The sequence below is a fragment of the Trichoplusia ni genome, chromosome 17 (genome assembly GCF_003590095.1).
Source record: "Trichoplusia ni isolate ovarian cell line Hi5 chromosome 17, tn1, whole genome shotgun sequence".
Lineage (NCBI taxonomy): Eukaryota > Metazoa > Arthropoda > Insecta > Lepidoptera > Noctuidae > Trichoplusia > Trichoplusia ni.
The window spans coordinates 6,888,131-6,911,572 of record NC_039494.1 but is presented as its reverse complement, the minus strand read 5'-3'; the positions used below and the strand labels follow the sequence as shown (position 1 = coordinate 6,911,572).

The following is a 23,442-nucleotide window of genomic DNA, read 5'->3' as shown; positions in this document are numbered from 1 at the left end:
AATGGGAGACCATATCTGGAGGTATTCATCATGCTATAAATTAAAATGAAAAACTAGTCAAGACCGAGTCGTTCAAGGTTTTGTACCATATTACAGACACAGAAGGAACGATTGAGCTCATCTCACAGCCATTTTTCCTGACTCCTGACTGAAAATCGAACCCACGACCTTTGGTATAGCAGTCAGGGCCACTTACTACTAGACCAAAGACGTGCTGAGGAGTTCACTTTGGCTTTTACATAGCAAGCGGTGACGGGTGGGCGTTGTTCTGAAATGTCAACAATAATGATTCCGTTAGCAATAAACGATTTAGACTAATGACTAAGTGTTTTATTGATTGACTGATAACTTTACAAGTAAATAAAACTCGCTGCCTTATCATACGTATTTATCAGAATTTAGCAGTGAATGTGTGCCTGTTTTACTGTCTAGTCGAAGGTCGTAGATTCGAATCCCTCAACTCACCTAAAGTGCGTATTACAAAAACATTATCAGTTGCTGATAAAATCGTGACGAAACCGTTACACCTGAGAATGTTTCAAGAGTGTCACAGGTTGTACATCAACAACGGCATAAGATAGCCCGACTAGTTCCAGACCCAACCGGAGTCCTGAGTCATGAGGTTCTATGCTGGTCTCCAGTTGTAGTTAAATAGGTGTTTTTTCTCATTAAAAATGCCTTCCGCACAAAAAATATTAATCCTTATGTGGACTTCTTTGCGGCCTTTCTTCTCCACAGTTAGGACACCCCTTGTTTTGTCCATTGTTAAAAGGTAAATTGTCTAACCCACGCTGTGGTCACGGGTCGAAGGGATATGTCCGACTCTCACCGACTAAAATTACTCCGTTCCACGAGCCACGGGATCCAAGTCCTTTTGGACTCTTTCTTTCTCTTCTCCTTCTTGGCCTGTTAGTTGATCGGGTGGTGGGATGCTCTACCCCTCGACCTCGTTGCGCCCTCCATATGTTCACGCCCGATGTGACGTTGGTACCTACAGAAATAACTATGACCGGTCAGCACCTTTATCAGTTGGTAACTAAGAACACCGTGCCGCCGCTTCAGCAAGTCTTGGAAGACGAGGCGGTGCTCAACAGTACAGCCTGACCACCTAAGGATCAGCGCAGGGTGGAAGGAATGCCGCAGTTGTACAATCCTTCTTCGTATTAATGTTTGGTATACAACCTTCTTAAAACAGCAGTAGGCCTCTGATGTGGCTGTTGAAGTGGGTCTGCAGGTACAGAGTGACATCTGTCTTCCAAACCTCCAGTAGTGGTGCGAGAGGCGATGTTAGACCTCCAAACCGTTGCCTATTATATAGCTGACGTCTAACATTGCCTATATTACGTATCTGGCTATTATGTTACCTATTTTGAATAAACGAGAAATGATTTTGAATTTGTAATCGAGGACGTTTTGGTACATCTAGTTTTTTTTGAATAATTCACTCTATTTTTATGTGTTGACCTCACTTTTAGACATTTATTCTAGAAATACATAAATAAATCGTTCGTATATTATTAATTAATGTTAAATAATTAGATAAAAGTCCTATCATATATATTATAAGAATGCGGATATAAAAACCTTAAATATTTTAGAGGAACATTAAAATTTATTTTCTTTTCCTAATGGTAAGCTGCTGAGAGTTGCAAAATTTTTGTCAGTGTCGTGTTGTGACGGAAAAGCGCAAAATTGATTTTTGAGAATCAGGATTTTAATAATGTTTCCTACATATCAATATTTTTTGGATTTAGAAAATTCCTTTGCCCAGATGTGGGACACAGTTTGCTAGAGAAAAAATAAATAGCAGAAGGTAAGCTATTCACTCGCCTCGCAAACATTCACACTCTATGTTGTCAACCACACACCATCACGGGTAGGGTTACAACAAGATGTAACTATCATAAAAAAAAGGTTTACAAACTATTTTTGTATTCATTAATATTCAAAACTGTGTCGGCAGTCTGAATTTTTTGTGTACAACAAAGGAATTATCTTATATCCTAAAACTATATTCATTTATCTGTACCTACTTTGAATCGAAACCAAAAATAGTTAACTAGTGTATACAATCTATACTAATATATAAAGCTGAAGAGTTTGTTTGTTAGTTTGTTTGTTTGAACGCGCTAATCTCAGGACCTACTGATCCAAATTGAAAAATTATTTTTGTGTTGAATAGACCATTCATCGAGGAAGACTTTAGCGACTAATAGGAGCGGAGATACAATGGAAAATGTGAAAAGAACAGGGCAGGTATAATTCATAACTTATATCTTCTAACCACGGGGACGAAGTCGCGGGCAACAGCTAGTCATCTTATAGAATAGTAATACATCTGCGAAAACGAGACGGCACTAGACACTGTAACACTCTATCTCCCTTTCACAATCCCCAACAGTCTTAGAGAAATGCCAGCAAGATTGAAGGTAGCTTGTTGCCTCTCACCAAATTATGTGTGTTATGAAACATTAATATTATAACATGTGCAATGGGTCAACAACCTTTATAAACTATGGTTCAATTCGTTCAGACCAAGGTTCCGTATCAAGGTTCCGTATCAAGGTTGTATTTGTGTAACTTGACTGGACCTGAGTATATGTGCTTGGAGAATAAATAAATAAATGCGGACAACATCACATACATTGTTCTGAACCCAAAGTAAGTTGCTAAAGCACTTGTGTTATGGAATTCAGATATAACGAAGGTACCACAAACACCCAGACCCGAGACAATGTAGAAAAATGTGAATTTTTACCTTGACCCGACCGGGGATCGAACCCGGGACCTCAGAGCTAGCGACACCTTGTAACCGGTGCGTACGCCATTCGACCACGGAGGTCGTCAAAAAAATGTTCTGGTGTTACGATAATGTACAGATGGAAGTTGTACAGTTAAGCCAAAGGTGGGAAGTTTATATCCCGGGACGAATGTCTTTTAAAATTTAGTATTTATTACTAAGTAAATATTACTAAACCAGCACACCTGAGAATGTTTCAAGGGTTTGTAAAGTCACGTCAGAGGGCTACAGGCGGGATAATATCATTATCTGAAACAATTTTTTACATTAACCATACGACAAAATATTTCACAACTTTCTTGGAACACTATTTTTAATGCCACATTATAAAAAATGAACTCGTCCAAAAAATAAAAAAAATAATTTTAGTGTGAGCTGCCCTTATCACTTAGGATGAAAAATAGATGTTAGTCGATTCTCAGACCTACTGAGTACGCATATAAAATTTGGTAAAAATTGGTCGAACCGTTTCGGAGGAGTACCTACGGTAACTAACATAGTAACAAGGGAATTTTATATCTTAGTTATATTATATAAAATACTCGTAGGTAGAAAGTAACGAACCGTGACAATATTATTATAACCGGTTAAGTACGAGTCGATAAAATACAAATATATAATACAATATATAAAATACACCCAGATCATGACGCAAAAAATTTCCTGGGTAAGAATCGAACCCACGACCTCCTGAATAGCAATCGGGGCTAGTAAACACTAGGCCATAAGTGAAAGAGACTATCATATGAGATTACTTACGCTATTTGTTATTACAATAAGAAACAACATCTAACATTAAAATAAAAAAAATATATATTTTTTATTAAAAACATAGTCCACATTACTTAATACATGAACGAATACAAATGACTCAGATGTAAAACCAGTAAAAATATCTTTATAGTTATAATCATAGGAGTTGAGTAATAATATACGAAAAGGATGGTCTAAAGATAATATAAGTACATTAAGAGTCAGTAACATTGGAAAATTCGTGCTTTGGGACTGAACTGGAGACCTATGACTCGGCAGTCCTGCGCACTCACCACTGTGCTAACATAGTTTCAACAACAATATTTACTAAGTATATTAACACATACACAGTTGTTATCCTGAGTGATGGGTATTCACAAGGGCTTGTATTTAAGAAAACGCGTTTTTTCCTGTTACATGGTATTTTTGTTTGGTTATCAATTTACCAGATTTAATTTAGTCTACATTATTGATCTTTTCCCAACTATGTTGGGGTCGGCTTCCAGTCTAACCGAATTCAGCTAAGTACCAGTGTTTTACAAGGAGCGACTGCCTATCTGACCTCCTCAACTCATATAATACAATCTTAATGTTTCTGAACTAAAAGGGTAGAAACAGTTCCGTTTGTCTGTCACCAGGCTGTATCTCATGAAACGAACCATGAACTGATACAGACGGCTGAAATTTTCAAATTGATAAATATTTTCTCTTGATGATATAACAACAAATCAGAAATATCTAAATTCAAGGTCAAGCCACTTTTGGTACGGTCGTAAAATTGATGTCCAATATTTTGTAGTAAACTTTTTATCTCTTACATAGAACCCAGGAGTGTTGTTACTACAGTTCGCACTTGACCGGTTCATGTTTTGGGTTTTCCAACCCTCGATTACTACGAATCACTTATTTAACTAATAGTTTAACTCCACAGTTAAGTGTTACTACTGAACTGGACAGTTTTCCGGTAACCTTAGCGCATCACTCTCGGGCGGTTGTCACAAGCTGCGCGTGCGCAGGTCCCACAGTCAGCCTGAGGCCGCGCGCGTGAATACCTCGCGAAACATACGCTCGTATTATTGTGGATATAATAATAAAAATATAAAAAATATATTCAAGTTAAAATATAAATAAAAAATACTAAAATTTGTCATCGAAATTAGTGAATCTTTAAGTGTTATTTCTGTTTGTTGTCAATTGATTTTTAATAGGTAAGTGATATTTAAATTTATTTATTTTATTTTCAATGAAAATAGTCTTGTAAATAATAATTTAAAATACTGTTTTAAACTTAGTGTGAAAACTACTAAACTGGTTTTTACTGAATTTCGTCAAAGAAATGTACTTTATATTCAAATTACTATAATTTATATTAATAAACAGCTTTTTCTACTAAGTATTATTTATATTATAATAACTAACTTTACTCAAAAAATTAAACAAAAAAATAAACAATGACGAAATAAACTTGAAACTTAATATTACAGACATACATAAAAATAAATTAAAATTTACTAAAGATTTCATTAACGCTCTGAAACTAAATCCCTACTAATATTATAAATGCGAAAGTAACTCTGTCTGTCTGTCTGTTACGCTTTCACGTCTAAACCACTGAACTGATTTTTATGAAATTCGGTACAGAGATAGAGTTGACCTTGAGAAAGAACGTAGTATAGTTTTTATCCCGGACTGAAGAGTATCTTTTAAACGATATCTACGCGGGCGAAGCCGCGGGCGAAAAGCTAGTTCTTAATTATAAATTTTCATAGTTTTCCTTATGGGCAACGAATTTACCAAATTGTAATTTACCCTGTAGTTATAAAATGATTCATGATCTATTCTTGTAGTAATATATTTTTGACATCGATTCTCGTATACAGATAAACACATAAGGAAAAAACTCACCGTCAAAGATAAGGTCGTCCTATTGATAACCGTTTGAAGTGGCTCAGTAAACATAGGAATGCATCACTAACTGCAGTTATCTAATGTTGTATACCTGGGCCCCAATTCAGGGCCCCGATTCTGCTATTTTACAATGGCGGTTAAATGAATGGCAATTGGATTAAATTCGAAATTATTCCTATTATCTTAAGCATTTTGGAAATCCAATAATTGGAAGTTAATTCTATTGACCTTTAGTATACCGTCCCGTACTCAATTTACAATTATTGAGTAGAAAAATGCTTATGAGAATACGAAAATTGACGTTTTAAGCCAAATTTCATTCATTCATCGGCCGTTGTAAATAGCAGAATTGGGGCCCTGCTATTTACAATGACCGATGAATTAATGGGAACTGAATTAAACCACTAGTCGTATTCTCCTAAGCAATTAGTCAACAGACTAATTGGAAATTCAGTATAGAAAATTCACTGTCAATAATATGACTGCGCGGGATAGACGAGTGGTTGAGGTCACGACGCCAAACCGTGTTCGATCCCCGCGTAGGACTAGTATTTGTGTGATCCACGAATGCTTGTCCTGAGTCTTAGTGTCTTTGTACATGTGACTTGAATATTTGTGAAACCCCCCGCGACACATGGATTAAAATCCGTTATGTGGAAGTCGTTTAAAAATAAGCAATTTAGGGTCATTTAGATCCTATTGCCATTAATTAATTGGCCTTTGTAAATAGCACAATTGGGACCCTAGTGTCAGAGTGTGAGTCCGATCCTTAGACTTCTGACGTGACTTGACACACCCTTGAAACATTCGCAGTTGTGATGGTTTCCTCACGATGTTTTCCTTCACCGTTTTTAGCAAGTGAACACTTTGTAATACGCATATGAATTTTAAAAGATATTTGTACACTAGGAATCGAACTTATTACTTTTGATTTAGCAGTTTATTTTACTTAGTTTATCAGTGATTTAAATCATGCAGTTGACGATTTCATTTAGGGTTTATAAAAAATGTAATGTAAGGAATTGAAATCTAAACTGCCACCCACCACAGCCCATTCGCCAAGCTTTTTTCAACCTGTTCTCCATTAATGCATCTGTAACTAAGTAGGAAAAGGCAAAGAAATAACATTGTCAAGCGCGAGTCCGACTGGCGACACTGAGTAATAAAAATTGCAAAAAAGAATAGGTACCGTTGCTAAACCTAGTAGGGTAATAGAAATAAAACAATCGGTTAATGCGACTATCCCGCCACCCATGCCCGTCATCGCAACTCCTGTAATCCGGGATCTACAATGAAACCAACGAAAACCACCGAAACACTTAATTTCGGTGTGTCCCAGTCAACACAATTAATGGCTTGGAATCCATAACTATAGAACATAATTCCGATGCTATCTTCTTAATGCAAATGAACATACAAATATATAGATATTACATAACTTGACATACAGATATAGTTGTTACCCTCGAGAAACGACTATCACAATACTACAATATCAATAACAACTGGATTCCAAAAATATAATCCTTCTTAAGCTATATCATATCCGGAAGTCACTATGACTGTCTGTTGCGCTTTACACTCTAAACCGCTGCATCAATTTTCGTGAAATTTGTTATGGTTATAGGTGCGAGTGCGAGTCGGTACGTAAAGGGTCAGAATATTTTCAAAATATTTATGTAGCAAATGTCGATTAAACTCAATCCTTATTTATACAAATACATTTTCTGTAAAAAAAATTAAGTGCAGCAGATACAGCCTAGTGACGGACGGACAGACCACGAAAACCTCACTAATAATACTTCATTTCCCACTTCAATACGGAATATATCTAAAAGATAGTCCATTAATTAAGGATTTATTAGCAGTCGCCGGAAGAATGCGATTGAACGAGGCATGTGGCGAATTAATTCAAAAGGACATTTTGAACTGTTATGAATTTGCAAATGACGTAATTAAATTAAAAAAATACGTTTTTTATTAGAGGTCATTAGGACATGATTTACGTGATAAATTCACGAATAGGCGCATTAGTAGTTTTAATATTTAAATGTTGTCTGGTTGTAAGGTTAAGCAACGTCCGTTGAGGTGTTTAAGGGGATGGTGGCCCTTGATGTCTATCTTACGAATGGGCTCAAGGGCGTTTTGATTTTACGTATTCAAGTGTTCAACATATAGCAATACTCACGGGTTCCGTACAAAAACAGAACTCCAAAGCTTCGCTGTCGGAGTATCCATCCGTCTGCCTCCAAGCTATATCTCATAAACAGTGATGGCTAGCCAGTTGTATTATTTACAAATATATTTCTCTTGACACTATAACAACAAATAGTAAAGTTTGCTGCTCAACAAACAAACATTTGTCTCGGGTGAGAATCGAACCCTGGACCTCCGGTATAGCAGTCAGGACCACTAACCACTAAACCAACAGTTACAAGAGACATTGTTTCCACTTTTCAATAGTATATAAACTAACCAATATTTCTTGGTTTAAATATTATTACAGTTAATTATACCTCGGGTCGCCCTTGCCCTTTCGGAAGCAATTCGGCGGTTAAATATACACGGTTTAGGTTAACTGCCATATTTGGGTTAAATGACCTATATGGTAACCAATACCGACTACTTTCAATACTGTTAAAAAAGGTCAATTTTTTAATGTTTAAGTTCATTAAAGGCCTATTTTTACTTGACCGAGAGTGGCTAAGAGCGAGTCGGATTCCCCCTCGAAACAACGAACAAAAAAAAATGTGTGCATATGTAATGAAATGAAATCATTTATTCTGTAAGTAGGATATATCATCACTTTTACATGTCTTCTTGTTTTGAGACATTCAGTGTGACAGTCGACATTTCCTATCTGACTACCCTGAGAAGAAATGTCGAAACAAACTCAGGGGTCACAGTCTCTTTTGAAGTCCAGACAATCAAAATGCGAACAGAAATGCACAGAAACTTCTTTATGATCATATTTTTCGAAAAAATATTTACTGTAATGTAAATCTATAAAAATTGGTTGAATAAAGTTATATTAGATAAAGTTTAACAAAAGGATTTTTCATAGACTTATTACTACTGAGATTAATTGATTTTAAATATTTTAGAAAAATAAACGCCACAATAACAAGAATTCTTATCTGTCTCAATTTAAAGAAGGCCGCAGGTATAACCGCAGGGCTCAGCTAGTGCTTACATAAGTGATAATCTTGACCTAATACAAAAGTGTTAACAAGTGGTAACTCACTTGTGAATCACTCACGGACACACATATTATTTAATATATATAATACACTCAGGGTTTCAAGAGTTTATTTATTTGTACTTACATAATAATACCAGATTTTATTATCTCAAGGTTGGGCACAGGCCTATTCCCCTATAGGAAAGGTTTGCATTAATCACTACGTTAGCTCAATTCGGGCGATTTCAGTTTATATTTGGCATCCAGGTTTCCTCAAGATGTGGCTGCGTTATCGAAATTTTCACAGATTATGTAGTTACTAGCTTCACAATACTAGCTAGCTATTGTGCGTGGGCCCGCTCGCTACAAATCGAAATGATCCCACGGAAACATAAAATCAGGACAAAAGCTATCCTATGTGTTAATTCTGGTTATAAAGTATATTAGTACCAAGTTTAGTCTAAATCCGTTCTGTGGTTTTGGCGTGAAAGAGGACTTTCGCGTTTATAAAACCAGTAGAATATTACAAAGCTTTAAAAGGATGTAAATAGAGGTTTTAAAGCAATCGAGAGAGTTTTAAAGAAATCGAAAGCGTTATTGACTGTGCTGGGAGCACAGTCAATAACTTGATAGCTATAAAACAACTTCTTTTGCCTATTTACCATCAAAGTCCGGTCCCCCATGTTAGGAACTTTTAACTAGTTTTTGTTTCGTTAATCTCGTGACTCTGTGATCTTAGATGACCGCTGTTTGAACCAATATTGACGAAGGCTTCAAGTCACAGTTCTATTACTTAGTTACACGTTAACTATGAGAGTCAACAGTTAGTTTAACCGTGACATCATGATGACTGCTCGGGTAGCCGGTAGTGGTCAACACGCCGGGTTCGTGGGTTCAATCCCTGCGTGGATCTAGAATTTGTGTGATCTGAATGTTCTGAGTCTTGGTTTCTTTGTGTAAGTGACTTGAATTTTCGTAATCAACCCCTGATTCAAAACGGATTAGAGATAAAAAAATGGTAAGATAAATCAGGACCTGAATTCTGCTATTTACAATTGCCGATAATTGAATGAAAATTGGTTGAAATTTAACACTATCCGTATTTTCGTAAGCATTTTGCTAACACAATAATCTAAAATTCATTGTGTTGACAGTGAGTGTTTCGCCTCTTACTGAATTTCCAAATATTGAGTCAAAATGCCTAGGAGAATAACGAGTAATGACAAATTTATTATAAATAACTTAATTGGAACCCTGATCGGAATTTTGTAAAATAGTTGTTCAGCGGAATCCGGTGAGACCGGAAGCTGACCCCAATATGTCTTGGGGTAAGGTCGCGCAAAGGACACGTTGTCAACTGTTTGACCTTAACAGTGGAAAAGTAACCTTCGAGAACGTTAAGGCTACATTAATTATCCATAAACGTGTAAATTATTTCGTCTCGCTGATAATTAATTGTCCATATGATACGCGAGTTTGTTATTTTCGTAAATATTTGGGGTAATAATTTGTGTGATGTTTATCGCAGTTGTGTGTTATAAAGTGGTCACATCTGATGTTAGTACTGTTTTTTGGGTTCAATTGGAACCCTCACGGTCCATATAGCACTGTTGCCGCTACAACAACAAATAATGTAAATAAACATCGAGGTTAAGCAACTGTTGATACAGTCGTAAATATGGGTGACCAATTTTTGTTCTTATAGTATTACTGTTTTTATTTATTTTACATCTAATTAGCTATATTTGTTCATAGTTTTGTAACGTAACAGAAATACGTCATCAGTAAAAATATTCGTCTCAAAATCACAGTTCATGAGATACAGTTTTGTAACAGACAGTTAAGTCTTACTAATATGTCTTCACTTTTCCCTTTGAGTCGGATACCTTAAAGTCGCATAATTATTTGTTAGGATTCGAACCTGGAACTTTACTGATACCTACTCGTCCATCACGCTTAACGTATTGTGTGTAGGTCAAGTTCGGACACATTGTTTGTGTAAACACATCAATATAAACTGACACACATTCAGTTTTCGAAGAATCACGTTGTGTCAGCAAAATACATTGACAGTCATGTAGAGGGTCACAACTTAAAGTAATAATATTTATTAATAAAGACTCCGGCACTAATCAATTTAATTTTGTATCGACAGGGTTTCACAAACATACAATTCACATGCACAAAGACACCCAGACGTTAGACGAGTATTCGTGGATCACGAAAACGCTTGTGATACGCGGGGAGCAAACCCGCGTAAATCTTTGTATAGTGATCTCAACCACTAGGTGTTGCAAATAGTATGCTTGCGCATGCTTAACAATTTAAAATTGACATACACGCGGGCGAAGCCGCGGGTCACAGCTAGTATGTAAACTCTATTAAGTCAAGACTTACTTAGACTGTAAGCATTGCAAATAAGTAGGTAAACAGTAGAGTTAGTTTACGGACATGTAATGTATTCCCTTGGACTCCATTCGTTAAGCTAATAAACTAAAGATTTCTCAGAAAATACATTTTGTTTTGTCAATTTCAAAAGCTCGTTAATTTTAAAGTATGTATTGTTGGAAACAATGTATGTTTTTCTTTGTTAAATACGTATATACTAATATTATAAGGTAGAAGAGTTTGTTTGTTTGGACGCGCTATTCTTTGAAAGTTTTGAAAAAATAGTTCAGTGTTAGATAGTCTATGATAAATAGGAGCAGAGCAGGACCCCTAGTCTTCTATTTATAATGGCCGATGCAATGACAATTGGATTAAATTGGCACTATTGGTATTATTCTAAGCATTTTTCTGACAAAACAATCTGCATTTCGAACATTCCTATGTGGAAATATTGACCATTAACTAATCTTTAATATCATATGTTGTAAGACAATATTATTATAGATTTCACCATTTTGACTCCAGATCAACTTGAAAGGTCGACCTTCACGCGTAGGGTCAGTGACCATAGGGCCCAGTGTTGCCACACCCATGGGCAAATTAGTCTATTATTTTATTATGGCTCAAATTACTTTGAAGGTCAATTAATTTACCTTCACCTATAGTAATAAAGCAAGAGAGATTGTTTATCATATTGGAATGTCCCACGGTTGGGCCCTTTTAAGCATATTCCTATGATATTTCACAACTTTGATACAACTCTATCTACTTTTAAGCAAAGCTTGTAACATTGAGAAATAGACAACTGATAAACATACTTATAGAATAATACTTTTTAATAGATATAAAATATGGTATAAATTACACACAGACACAGACAAGTGATCGTGCTCATCTCTCAAACATTTGTTCTGGGTGGGAATCGCACCCACAACCTCCGGTATTGCAGTTCCTACAATTTATTAGGGCCACTGACCTAAAGGCAGTTACATAGGATAAGATTAATTTAATTAAAAGCTTAAATTATTTAAGAAAAGCAATGCGAATGAATCCGCGAGCCACTAATAGTTTTATAAACAAATTGCTTAAAAGTTCATATATTTACTTAATTATTGGAAAGTAACATGCAGATCTTTGAACTCTGAGTCATTGAAAGTTAAGCAACGCTCACCGAGGTTAGTCCGTAGGTGGTCTTAAAATGTTAATCTAACGACTTATCGAGACTCTTTCATTAAAATCATTGCCAATTGTAAAAAAAGGGCTTGCTTCTAAATCAACAAACTTAATTGTCTCGGGTCTGAGTGTTTGTGGTACTTTCGTTGTATCTGAATTCCATAACACAAGTGCTTTAGCAACTTACTTTAGGTTCAGAACAATGTATGTGATGTTCTCCGCATTTATTTATTATACTGATCATGTTTACCCCCACAGGCAGCATGGTGCCCCGCCCTGTCTCCCCCGGGCCCGCTGAGCCGCTGCTGCCGCGCTTCTATGCCGGCAGATCCGTGCTCATCACAGGAGCCACTGGATTCATGGGGAAGGTGAGAAAGAAACAGACATACATCACATATTTTATCGCTGACCACTGCTGACAAAGGCTTTTCAAGATACGCAACAGCATTAGGCCTGCTGGTTTCAGCATCCAGTATGCAGTGAATGTCTAACTACTTAACGATACTGAACATATCTTTATAAAATTTTAAAGATGAGTTTTTCAGCTAAATTAATATCTTGATTACTGCAATCGGCATCTTGAGTCAAACGAACTCTGGCCGATCGGGCTGCGTTCTTTTATAGAGGAGCTCCTATGAATAACTTCCAGCTTCTGCATCAGATCAGCTCAATGTCAGTTAGGCATTAGTTATGTCGTGTCATGCCTTACTTAGGGTTCCGTTTCCTTTGTATACAGAACCCTAATGTCCTTGATGCAAGAGCCACTACAAAGCCTTTTAACAAGTATGGTCCTATACCTTTGCCTCTTTCCCAGGTGCTGGTGGAGCGCATCCTGTCAACATGTCCAGATGTAGGACGCCTGCATCTACTGATGAGGGACAAGCGAGGACACTCCCCCCTCAAGAGACTGGCGCAGCTCAAACAGTCACTGGTAAGGACATAACTATACAGGGATCCTGGAAACCTGCTCCTATGGGGACTATTAGGTCCTTGGCAAAAACAAGACACTAATCCGTCAACGAGTTTTTAATTTTATCATATAAAAAAGACGTTAAAAGCATCAAAGATGGTGAAATTATTATTTCAAGACGAAGTGCGTCACTTTTCACTAAAAAGCGTACTGGTAAGTGACGTCACACGAGACTTATCATACTATCATCTTCAGGTTTTTTAAAGATAACGCGATACGCGATAAAAGAAACTATGAGTAAACCTTATATAGTAACTTGTGAAGGATGAATCATACTAATATGATATAACGGTTTACTTACGAGTATTTATCGGGATTGCCCGCGTTTCTAACCTAACTAGTAAAGCAATCACGATAAATACACGTGATAAAAACCGTTGCTTCATTGAAGTAGGGGTAAAACTTCTTTTTTGGAAAGCTGTCTTACGAATCAATTAAAATTAATAAGTTAAAAACCTTATTGATAAACTTATTTACAAAAGAAAATACGAAAACTCGTCCAACATTCATATCACTTGTTCAACATTACCCCACTGATCAAACTTACCCCAATTCACCGAACTAATTTCTTTCCAACTACACTTAAACTCCATTCTTCCCTAGACCTACCTGACCTTCTAACTTATTCCCAGGTGTTTGACAACGTGCGAGCTCGCAACCCTCACCAGCTGGACAAGCTGTTCGTGCTGGCGGGGGACGTCTCCAAGCCGCAGCTGGGGCTCGACGCTGACGCCATCTCGCAGCTTCGAGAGGTAAACTAGCATTACACTAGTCAAGATTAAAAGGCAAAAAGAAAGCCTACTACCACCTTTTAAAGTAGTTTTATGGTAGGTGAGAAAAAGAGAAGTCGCTCTATGCCGTGTATGGCGTTATCTCGCTTAGACTATCGACTTCGATTAATACTTTAATACTTGGCGATAGATTCTAAAAGAGAAAAGGAAGCCCAAATCTTTAGCCTTTTAGGTATTTAAACGTAACTAGAAACTGTATGTATTGGGTACGAAACCCTAAGTGGGTCGTGTCCGTCAGAAATGGCGCCACGGATAGCCGAATGACTAAGGCCACACTCACCGTACGCGACATGTCTCAGATTGCTTGTCGGGAGTCTGGGTGTCTTTGTGCATGTGAATTGAACGTTTTTCACACACACTGATTAAATTACCTAGAGCGGAAGACGTATTACAAAACAAATCTTCACCATGAACATTGAGAAACTTAAAGGTAACTTGGACTCTTAACTTTCGACAATATGTCCAAAGAATATTTTCGACATTTCCAAAACTCTGATTAAAAAATAATAAGCCAGTCTTAACGTGGTGATGTAGAAACATAATGATAGTTACACAATGTGTGGGCAATCACAAATGACTCTTGTTTGAAAGTGCGGGATCGGACAAAATAAATAATTACTAGCCTTGGTATACTTACATTAGGTACATTTATCAAACTGTCTGTCTGTCAAAATGTTACCTAATCCCAAATGTGAGCCTGTAATTATTTGTCCCGATTTTGAAACTAAGGCGGACCCCTGATTGTATTTATAAGTAGATAGATTAAATAATGTCTTGTGAATGATTTTCGTAATTCATAATTATGATTTATATATGTCTATATTTATCGTATATTTATATTAGTGTTTTTGTGCCAAAGTTTCGTACCCAACCGATTTAAGAGTTTTACCCTGATGACTTAGAAGTCCTAATGGACCCCCGTTTTTCCCCTTGAGTGCGGAACCCTATTTTTCAGCACTGTATCTTCAAAGACACCTTTCTCCTTGGGTCACGAACTTTGCCTCTGTATAGCAATGCATTCATCATGGTCACACAACTCCTCATGTAGTTTAGTAACAAACCCTAATAATGGTAACCATGTTCCGTTGTACCAGGTATCCGTGGTGTTCCACTCGGCCGCTACCCTGAAGTTTGATGAACCGCTTCCGGTCGCCATCGAGCAAAACGTGCGCTCTGTGGAGAGACTACTGGACCTCTGTGATAAACTGCCGAAGATGCAGGTAATACAACATTAAACTATTATTGTGTTAACAAAAAATACTACTATATATTTTAGTAACTTAAATATAATAAATAATGCTTCAATCTTTTTGAGATTTCATACTGAATTGATTTCGTTTCATACCTAAATTGCTCTGGCAAAGAAAACATCGTGTTGTGTCTGTGTATCAATTGTGAAAAATTAGGAACCTAGTGATGGACACTGCTCTAAGTCTAATGATTGTAACGATCCTTAGAATTTTCTTGCTCATTATCTAGCTCTTTAGAATACTGTAATATCACATTGACTGCTTTTTGGAAGAAAGTTTAAACACGACACGTTTTACATTTGACTTGTGGCGACGTTACATTTTAGCGAGCGCTCGACCATTCTCTCAAATATGAACTGAAAACTCAAATTCACATGTCGAAACAAACATCATTCCCATACATTTAAAGCTTTCTTCTCCACAAGCAATGCGTCTGTATCTTAGCCCTTACGAACCCTCACCGCATCTAACTCAATACCTATCAACAGGCATTCGTCCACGTATCTACAGCATACAGCAACGCGGACCTCACTCACGTTGAGGAGCGAGTGTACGCGCCACCGGTGCCGCTGCATCAGGCCTACACCGTCGCTGAGTCACTGCCAGAGGAACTACTCGCCAAGATCACGCCACAGTAAGATAGCAAGCAAAAAGATTTTATTTAAGTGTATATTTTGAGGAACTTTGTGAAAGTTACAATTGATGAATCTAGTTGCGCAGTCCCAAAATATCAATCCTCTGAAAAAGAACCGGCAAGAAATTAAATGTGTTACTATTTCAAAAAAAAAATCCTGACGTAATAGAATTGGATATAACGTCTTCGGAGTTTTTTGACTCATAAAAAAAGCTGTTTGTTTCCATGAAAAAATAATACAATACCAAACATATTTAGGTGCTTATGAATTATATGGGATAACGTACGAAATTATATCTGGTCGTAGAGTCTTCCACTTTCTTATTCTTGTTGATGTACAACCTGGAGTCAGAAACCACCCGCAGTCCTCTGACATGGCACAACACATCCTCAAAGTATTCTCTGATGTCCCAGTTTCCTTCCGACTTTCCATATTCATACGCAAACGAATCCGAAAAGACGGCGCTACCAGTAATTTGAACCAAAGGCCTTTGACTTGGCAAACCAACGACAATACAACCAATCTATCACTACTACCTATATATTTTATCCAAATCTAACCTTACTCTTTCATTCACAGGTACATATCTCCAAAACCGAATACCTACACGTTCACGAAGTGCCTCGCGGAGACCGTGGTGCAGGAGCACGGCAACACCGGCTACCCGGTCGCTGTGTTCAGACCCACCGTCGGTGAGTACCATAGAAGACAAGCAATACCACGCTACCACATCAATACCGCACTGCAATACCACATCAATTTCAGCTACGGCAGCTAGCGTTACAAGATACCAGTTTGCATTTATTTATTTATAATTATTAAATACAGAAAATATAAGACTTATGTTAATACATTGGTCCACGAAACTGTTTTGAACAGTTTGACTGTGTTTGACTGCACTCTCTGTTCCCGCACTTTCATGGCGAGGACACGACCGGAGAGAGATCACAAGAAGACAATGTTTCATGTCGTGGCATCGTAGCTCTAAATGGAAGAAACAATTTTGAAATTGTTTTTTTTTTATGTAATCTAGTTATCGGTGTTTTTAGCAATGTTTGATGAAAATCGGGCCAAGATGGCCCCAGAAATGCAGAGAAGTAGATACATATTCTTCACAAGTCCCTAAATGGGGTTATAATAAACTACAAATCCAAGTGTTCACTATATTTTGATAGTAACTGTCGTGAGAATGATTCATTATTAAATGATGTAACGGTTTACTCACGCGTATTTATCGGGGTAGCCCGACTAGTTTCGGCGGGATCGCGAGTCCGCGATCCCGCCGCGTCTGCTCATGATTAAGGACTCCGGTTTGGTCCGAAATTAGTCGAGCTACCCCGATAAATACGCGTGAGTAAACCCATCATTTAATAAATCCAAGTGTATCGTTAAATTCTTTAATGTTTTGATTTATCATCATCATCAACCCATATTTGTCCACTGTTGGACACAGGCCTCCCCAATTGCACGCCATATTTCCATTAGTTATTGTTAATGTTCATTTTTACGTTAGGGTGACGTTATTCCCCCCTAAAACGACAAAATTCCTGTCTATTTACGATATGCGGATATTACAGCATATCTTCTTTTCCAGTGGTGTCAGCCCTGCGCCACCCGTTCCCCGGCTGGATCGAGAACTTGAACGGTCCGTCGGGCGTGGTGGTGGGCGCCGGCAAGGGTCTGCTGCACGTCTTCTGTTGTAAAGATGATGCCAGGGCTGACCTGCTGCCTGTCGACATCGCTATAGATACACTGCTAGCTGTCGCTTGGGAAATCGCTACTGATCGGTAAGACTGCATACTTAACAAGTTAACATTTCACAACTTTCATACAACGCCATCTAGTGTCAAACTAAGGGAAGCTTGTATTGTGTACTAGACTACTGATGAACATGGTTACGGTCTTAATATATAAGAAAATGCATGTTTTAGGTAATTTACACTCAGACACAACAAAAAAACATCCCTCACTAAAGAATTTAAGTAGTAGATTCACAAACATTTAAGTCAATGCACAAAAACACCCAGTCTCTGGACAAGTTTTCGTGTAACACAAATGCTTGTACAACGCAGGGATCGAAGCCGGGACATATCATATATAGTGTTTGGGGTGATGACAGACCCCTATTCTATCCGTAACCATTTGTCCTGTGTGGGAATCGAACCCATGACCTCCGCTAAAACAGTCATGGCCACCAACCATGACAACAGGCCACTCAATAGTTATTTTAAGGAAGTAAAACTGAAACTAATTGTATAGACAGGAAATGTACCACACAATATGATGTCCGCTGAAGATGGTACGCGGAAACTGATGGAGTTATTGTTTAAACAATAGCTCTTGTTTGTTTTATATTAGCGATATAAAATCAATGGTATTTGGGAGTTGAGGTCACAAACCTTAAAATGACAACTTAAGACCAGGGCCTGTAGACAACCTGTAATAGGGATGACGACTGGATATGAACAGTAAAAATCTTTTTAGTCCCTCAGAGATAATTATTTTTCTAAAAAACTAAAATTGACAAAGACAAAACTATTTTAAAGTTTAGGAGAAGGGGGTTGTGACGTACCTAGATGTATGTATTTTACTATATTAGTAATTATTATTCAATATAGAACATGCACTATATTAATGTGACTGTAGTAACTTTTTAAGCTAAACGTCTGTCTGTATTTAGTTCTTAGTTCTGTTAAAGTTAAACAAAACAATTACCAGCTAATGGCACCCTACCGTGGGGCAAAACTTTTCGCTAGGTTTGTTGCTCTACAAGATACTCTACTTCAGAAGAGGAGGTCCTCTATTTCACAACGCTACTATTCTCATTTCTTAAATATATTTTATTTAATATACAAGAGAGAGATTTATATTGGAAAATAGTCAGATATCAGAACCCCACCCTATATCGCACCGCCCCGCCCCCTCAACCCCTTTCTGCGCAAGAAAATGCGCAACTGCAGTATATTTTGCTGATTAAAAAACACAAAATATCATTAGGTCAAAGTTTATTCAAGGTCTTCATTGTTTAAATACGTGTCCACCTTCAAGATTTTCATATACCAAGGCAACCATTTTTAAATACAACTTTTGAATAGTCGTCACGGTTTTCAAATTAGTTTTAATGTATGAGCTAGCACTAGAAATTGTCTTAAGTCAAAACGAAAACAAAATGCGCAAAATTTATTACACACACAGTAAGTACATATAGTTTTTCAAAATGAGGAGCTCGTGGCTAAGCTATAACCTCATAAGTGAATCGATCACAGGTTAAGCTATGCTTTACGCGGTTGGTCCGTAGATGGTACGTACGTATATGAGATAGTGACCATCTTTTTCATAACAAGTTCCTTCGTATTTCGGAAGGCACGTTAAATTGTGTGTGTCGTTATAGGTAGTCAGAAGCTTGAAAACGTCTGACAACCAGTCTAACCAAGGGGTATCGTGTTGCCCAGGTAACTGGGTTGAGGAGGTCAGATAGGCAGTCGCTCCTTGTAAAACACTGGTACTTAGCTGAAAACGGTTAGACTGGTAGCCGACCCCAAGATAGTTGGGAAAAGGCTATGCCAATGATGGGTTTTTCAAAATGACACCCATACCTACAAGGGAAACGGGAGGGGTGCTGGTTATCTTTACCTCTATACCTAATACCTAAACGACACGTTTAGGTATTATAGTTCTATTAGTTAGACAAATAAAGGTAAACAAGTTTTTGTTTCTACAATAATTTACTTGTCTTAAACATCATTTAGCAATGTCGTTAATAACTATCAACTGTAAATTGACATAACGCACACACGTATAAATGATTTGTCACGTTTTTCAACTTATGTCTGGGTTTTTTTACTATGAAATACCTATTAACTACAATTATTTACAGTCAAACCACTAAACAGTTATTCTATACACTGTTACTATTCCTGTTTTATTTAGATAACATTTTTATAAAGCATGTGTCAGATCGCACTGCACACTCTACCAGACCTCTCAATCTTTTTCATTTTTGGCCACATTACATAAAAAATACTTATACAAAAATAAAACTAATTTTTGACATATTTTCAGGCCGTCGGACGTCCGTGTGTACAACTGCAGCACCTGTGAGAACCCAGTGCGCTGGCGCGAGTTCGAGACGGACCTGCGCCAGCACCTGCGCCGGCACCCGCTTGACAACACCTTCTGGTACCCCAGCGGATTCAGTGTTGAGAGCAAGTTAGTACCAATATATGAAAAATGAAGAAAATAATCTATAATTATCCTCTAAAAGAAATGTAGAATGAACCAAGAATCGTCTGTTTGCCATAATAACTTTAATTTTTGCATTTGTTTGTAGTTGTTTGATACTAGTTATGAGGAAAACATTTGCAGTCTACAATTAATGTGGTATTTATTTATTTCAGATATGCCCAAAAAGCAGTAGAAATGGTTCTCCAAACAACGCCCCTGCATATCGCCGAGTATGTCTCAAAAATACTAAGAATAAAACCTAAGTAAGTTATTATTAATGTATGAGTCGGGACTAAATATCATTATAATATTTTTTTATTACAAAAAAATATATCCAGTAGATAAGATAAAATCTGCGTTAAAAGAAACGTTTAACTTGTGTTTCTATACCAAAAAAATCTACCACAATAGTAGAAAATTTTAAAAAGTACAATCATGTAGTTTGAGCTTTGGATCATTTATGGTTTCAATTGTATTACAGAATGAGTTTCATTAAAATCAACCAACGTCTGTCAGCTATGAACGACGTGTTAAGGTTCTTCTCGGTCCGCGAGTGGCACTTTGACACGGGCAATGTGCGCAAGCTGCAAGCCAGGCTGACACCGGAAGATGCTGCTATATACAACTTGGATCCTCATACCATCAAGTAAGCAGAACAATGCATGCTATCTTATTTTTTTTTTTGTAAATTTTGATGAAAATTAAAGAACTCTGACTTGGTAATCTAACGGTCATACTACTAGGTCACTGGCCATGCAGCTAGTAAAACCAATTTATATTTATAGTAAAAAAGTTTTTTTTGCGCATTATAACGCAATTATTTGTTTGCAGTTGGACTGAACACAACCGAGACTTTGTGAAAGGCACGAGGAAGTACCTCCTGCAGGAGAAAGACCAGGACATAGATGAGGCAAAGAAACATCAGCGCATGTAAGTAGATAATAAGACTCATATCATCTTCCTAACTTTTTCGTACTATGCATGGATCGGCTTCCTGTCCGATGGGATGCAACCAATTCACAGTGTTCTACAAGGAGCGCCCGCTTATCTAAACTTCTCAATTGAACTACCCGGTGGTAAAACGTACTGTTGCGTATGAAAAGACTCATTTGCCAAGAATGAGAAAGGTCGTAGAGAAGTCAGAAGACAGATGATTAAATAGAGATCACGAATAGTAAAGTTCAGTGTACGATGACCTGCCCGAAGGAACAGTCAGTTTAAAAAAGGTAGCCATCTCGAACTGGATTCGGAAGGCGTTAAAGAAGGGTAGTTTGACGCCACTTAAGAGAGATATATGTCCAACAGTAGACCGCACTAGGTTAAACGATTGATAAAGACGAGAAACCGAAATAACTTGTGTTCTTGTATTGCAGGATGTACTTCATTCACAACGGAGTGTTGCTCTTCACACTGACGCTGGTCTGCCGGCTCGCGCTCCGCAGCCAACACATCCGGACGCTCGTCTTCAGGACCTTCCGCCTGCTACTGGCCGCGCTCAGCTCCGTCTACACGCGTCTAACACCGTTAAGATAATTACAAACTAAACTTCATACAGTTTTAACAGGTAAAATCGAATGTAAAACAGTGTAAATGATAATTTAAATGTATTTTAATGATAAGTTAGTGTACCATTAAAGAAAGTTTGTCTGGAAAACTATAAATGAAAATCAAGTTTAAGATGATTGTATTCAAAAACTTAAGTAAATAAAAGACGTTTGGGAAGTGCAATATCGAAATTAGCGAAAGCGAAAGCCAGTCTAGAAGAAGTGAAGCTGAAAATTTGAAGTTTTATAAGTACCTAGATATATATAACTAGAATTAATTATTGGTGACTTATAAATTCACTATAGAGTCCTTTGGCTTACAGTACAAACACCGGTCAAAAAATGCAATTTCCACATTAAATATTAAGTGCAAGGTTTTTGGTCTCACAAAATTCAGTTTGTTTTTCAAGGTAATAAAACTGACAAGCGTTGTCGTTAGCTAAGGAAAGATAATATATGTAACCTTATTTATGTTAAAAACATGAAGAGAGGATTTGTGTACATATTATGGTGTAGATATGTGTATATGTATAAATAATTAAGTTAGTCGTTAAGTTGGAAATACATATATCTATTGTTACGCAGAATAGACTTACAGAGTACCTAAAATGACTACTTAAAAGCGACTTTTGCCGTTGCGAAAGAGATGGCATTATACGCTTTGTAGCGTGCCATCTCCCTTCTACAATCAAAAATATTTTTGAATTGTTGGTGGTTGTCCGGACACTACTTGTTACTTTGTACTGGTGTTGTTTATATTAATAATATCGACAAATGTCTTAATAGTTAAGTAAACCTATTTATTCATACATATGTTAATAAGTAAGTAAACAATATTGTCACAATTATCAAGTACTTGCAAATAATTAACAGGAGTGCTTCTTAAATATTTGAGTTAGTAAATGTATGGTGGTGTGCAATGTGGACTTTAATAATTGTTATTTATCTTATCTCTAGGTATTTTAATCATAGTACCTATTTAAGTTAATAAATTTGCTCTATTATATTTACCACATTGGCAGACTTATATGTAATTCCATGCTAAGGGTCGGCAGCGTTAAATCCAAATAAAAATTACTAAATACCATCCCTTTGAAAAGATTCAAAGTTCATGTTGCTATAATTAAATAAAGTTTGCTTATAATGTTTGCAAAATATATTGTTTCAAAGTCAACGGAACTTGTAGTAAATGTATGTGTACTTTAATGATACACATATTATATTATACTTGTTCTTAAAGCTTTTATTTAGCGGTAATGGTTATTCATAAGTAAATTATGTTAGCGCTACCGTAGTCGCGTTGACCGTTAAGGGTGTAAATTGCTTTAAATAAGTTTTGTGATGATTCTATACAATATTTATATCGTGATTATTACTGTTTTAAGTACTTTATACAGGACGATAATAAAATTATTTTTGTAATTGAAAAAGTTTTTTTTATTGTACTCCTTAACACTTCTGGAAAACTACTCTCATTGGATCACAGAATGACATGACAGAATTTAATTTTTAATGCAACTGCTACACAAAATAATAGCAACGTTCAATATTAACATTTTAATTAGAGACCTGTGAATTATGAGACCCCCGAATAATAACCTGCCCTTTAGTTGACATAAAATGATCATGTTACTTTAGCTTAACGTTATTTTCCGTTAATGAAATATGGTACCTATCGATAGCAGCTTGTGGAGATTACTTTAGGCAAAAGACCTCCATTACACCCTAACAATATGTTTTTTTTTAAAGCGACTATACAAATAAACAAGTTTCATTTAATATAAAACTAAAATCAGTTGACAACGATCATAGGCTCTCCATTTCA

The 23,442-nt window shown here is 36.8% G+C and overlaps 1 protein-coding gene across 1 annotated transcript; it reads left to right on the top strand.

The window, feature by feature from the left end:
• Window positions 1-4,563: 4,563 nt before the first annotated feature.
• LOC113502428 (putative fatty acyl-CoA reductase CG5065) lies at window positions 4,564-23,010 on the top strand. Its single transcript, XM_026883994.1, has 13 exons — window positions 4,564-4,761; window positions 12,462-12,571; window positions 13,018-13,134; window positions 13,806-13,925; window positions 15,059-15,184; window positions 15,703-15,848; window positions 16,429-16,541; window positions 17,444-17,636; window positions 19,912-20,058; window positions 20,247-20,336; window positions 20,555-20,719; window positions 20,905-21,003; window positions 21,447-23,010. The coding sequence occupies exons 2-13, from the start codon at window positions 12,467-12,469 to the stop codon at window positions 21,604-21,606; spliced, it is 1,581 nt and encodes a 526-aa protein (XP_026739795.1). The 5' UTR covers window positions 4,564-4,761; window positions 12,462-12,466; the 3' UTR covers window positions 21,607-23,010.
• The last annotated feature ends 432 nt before the right edge of the window (window positions 23,011-23,442 follow it).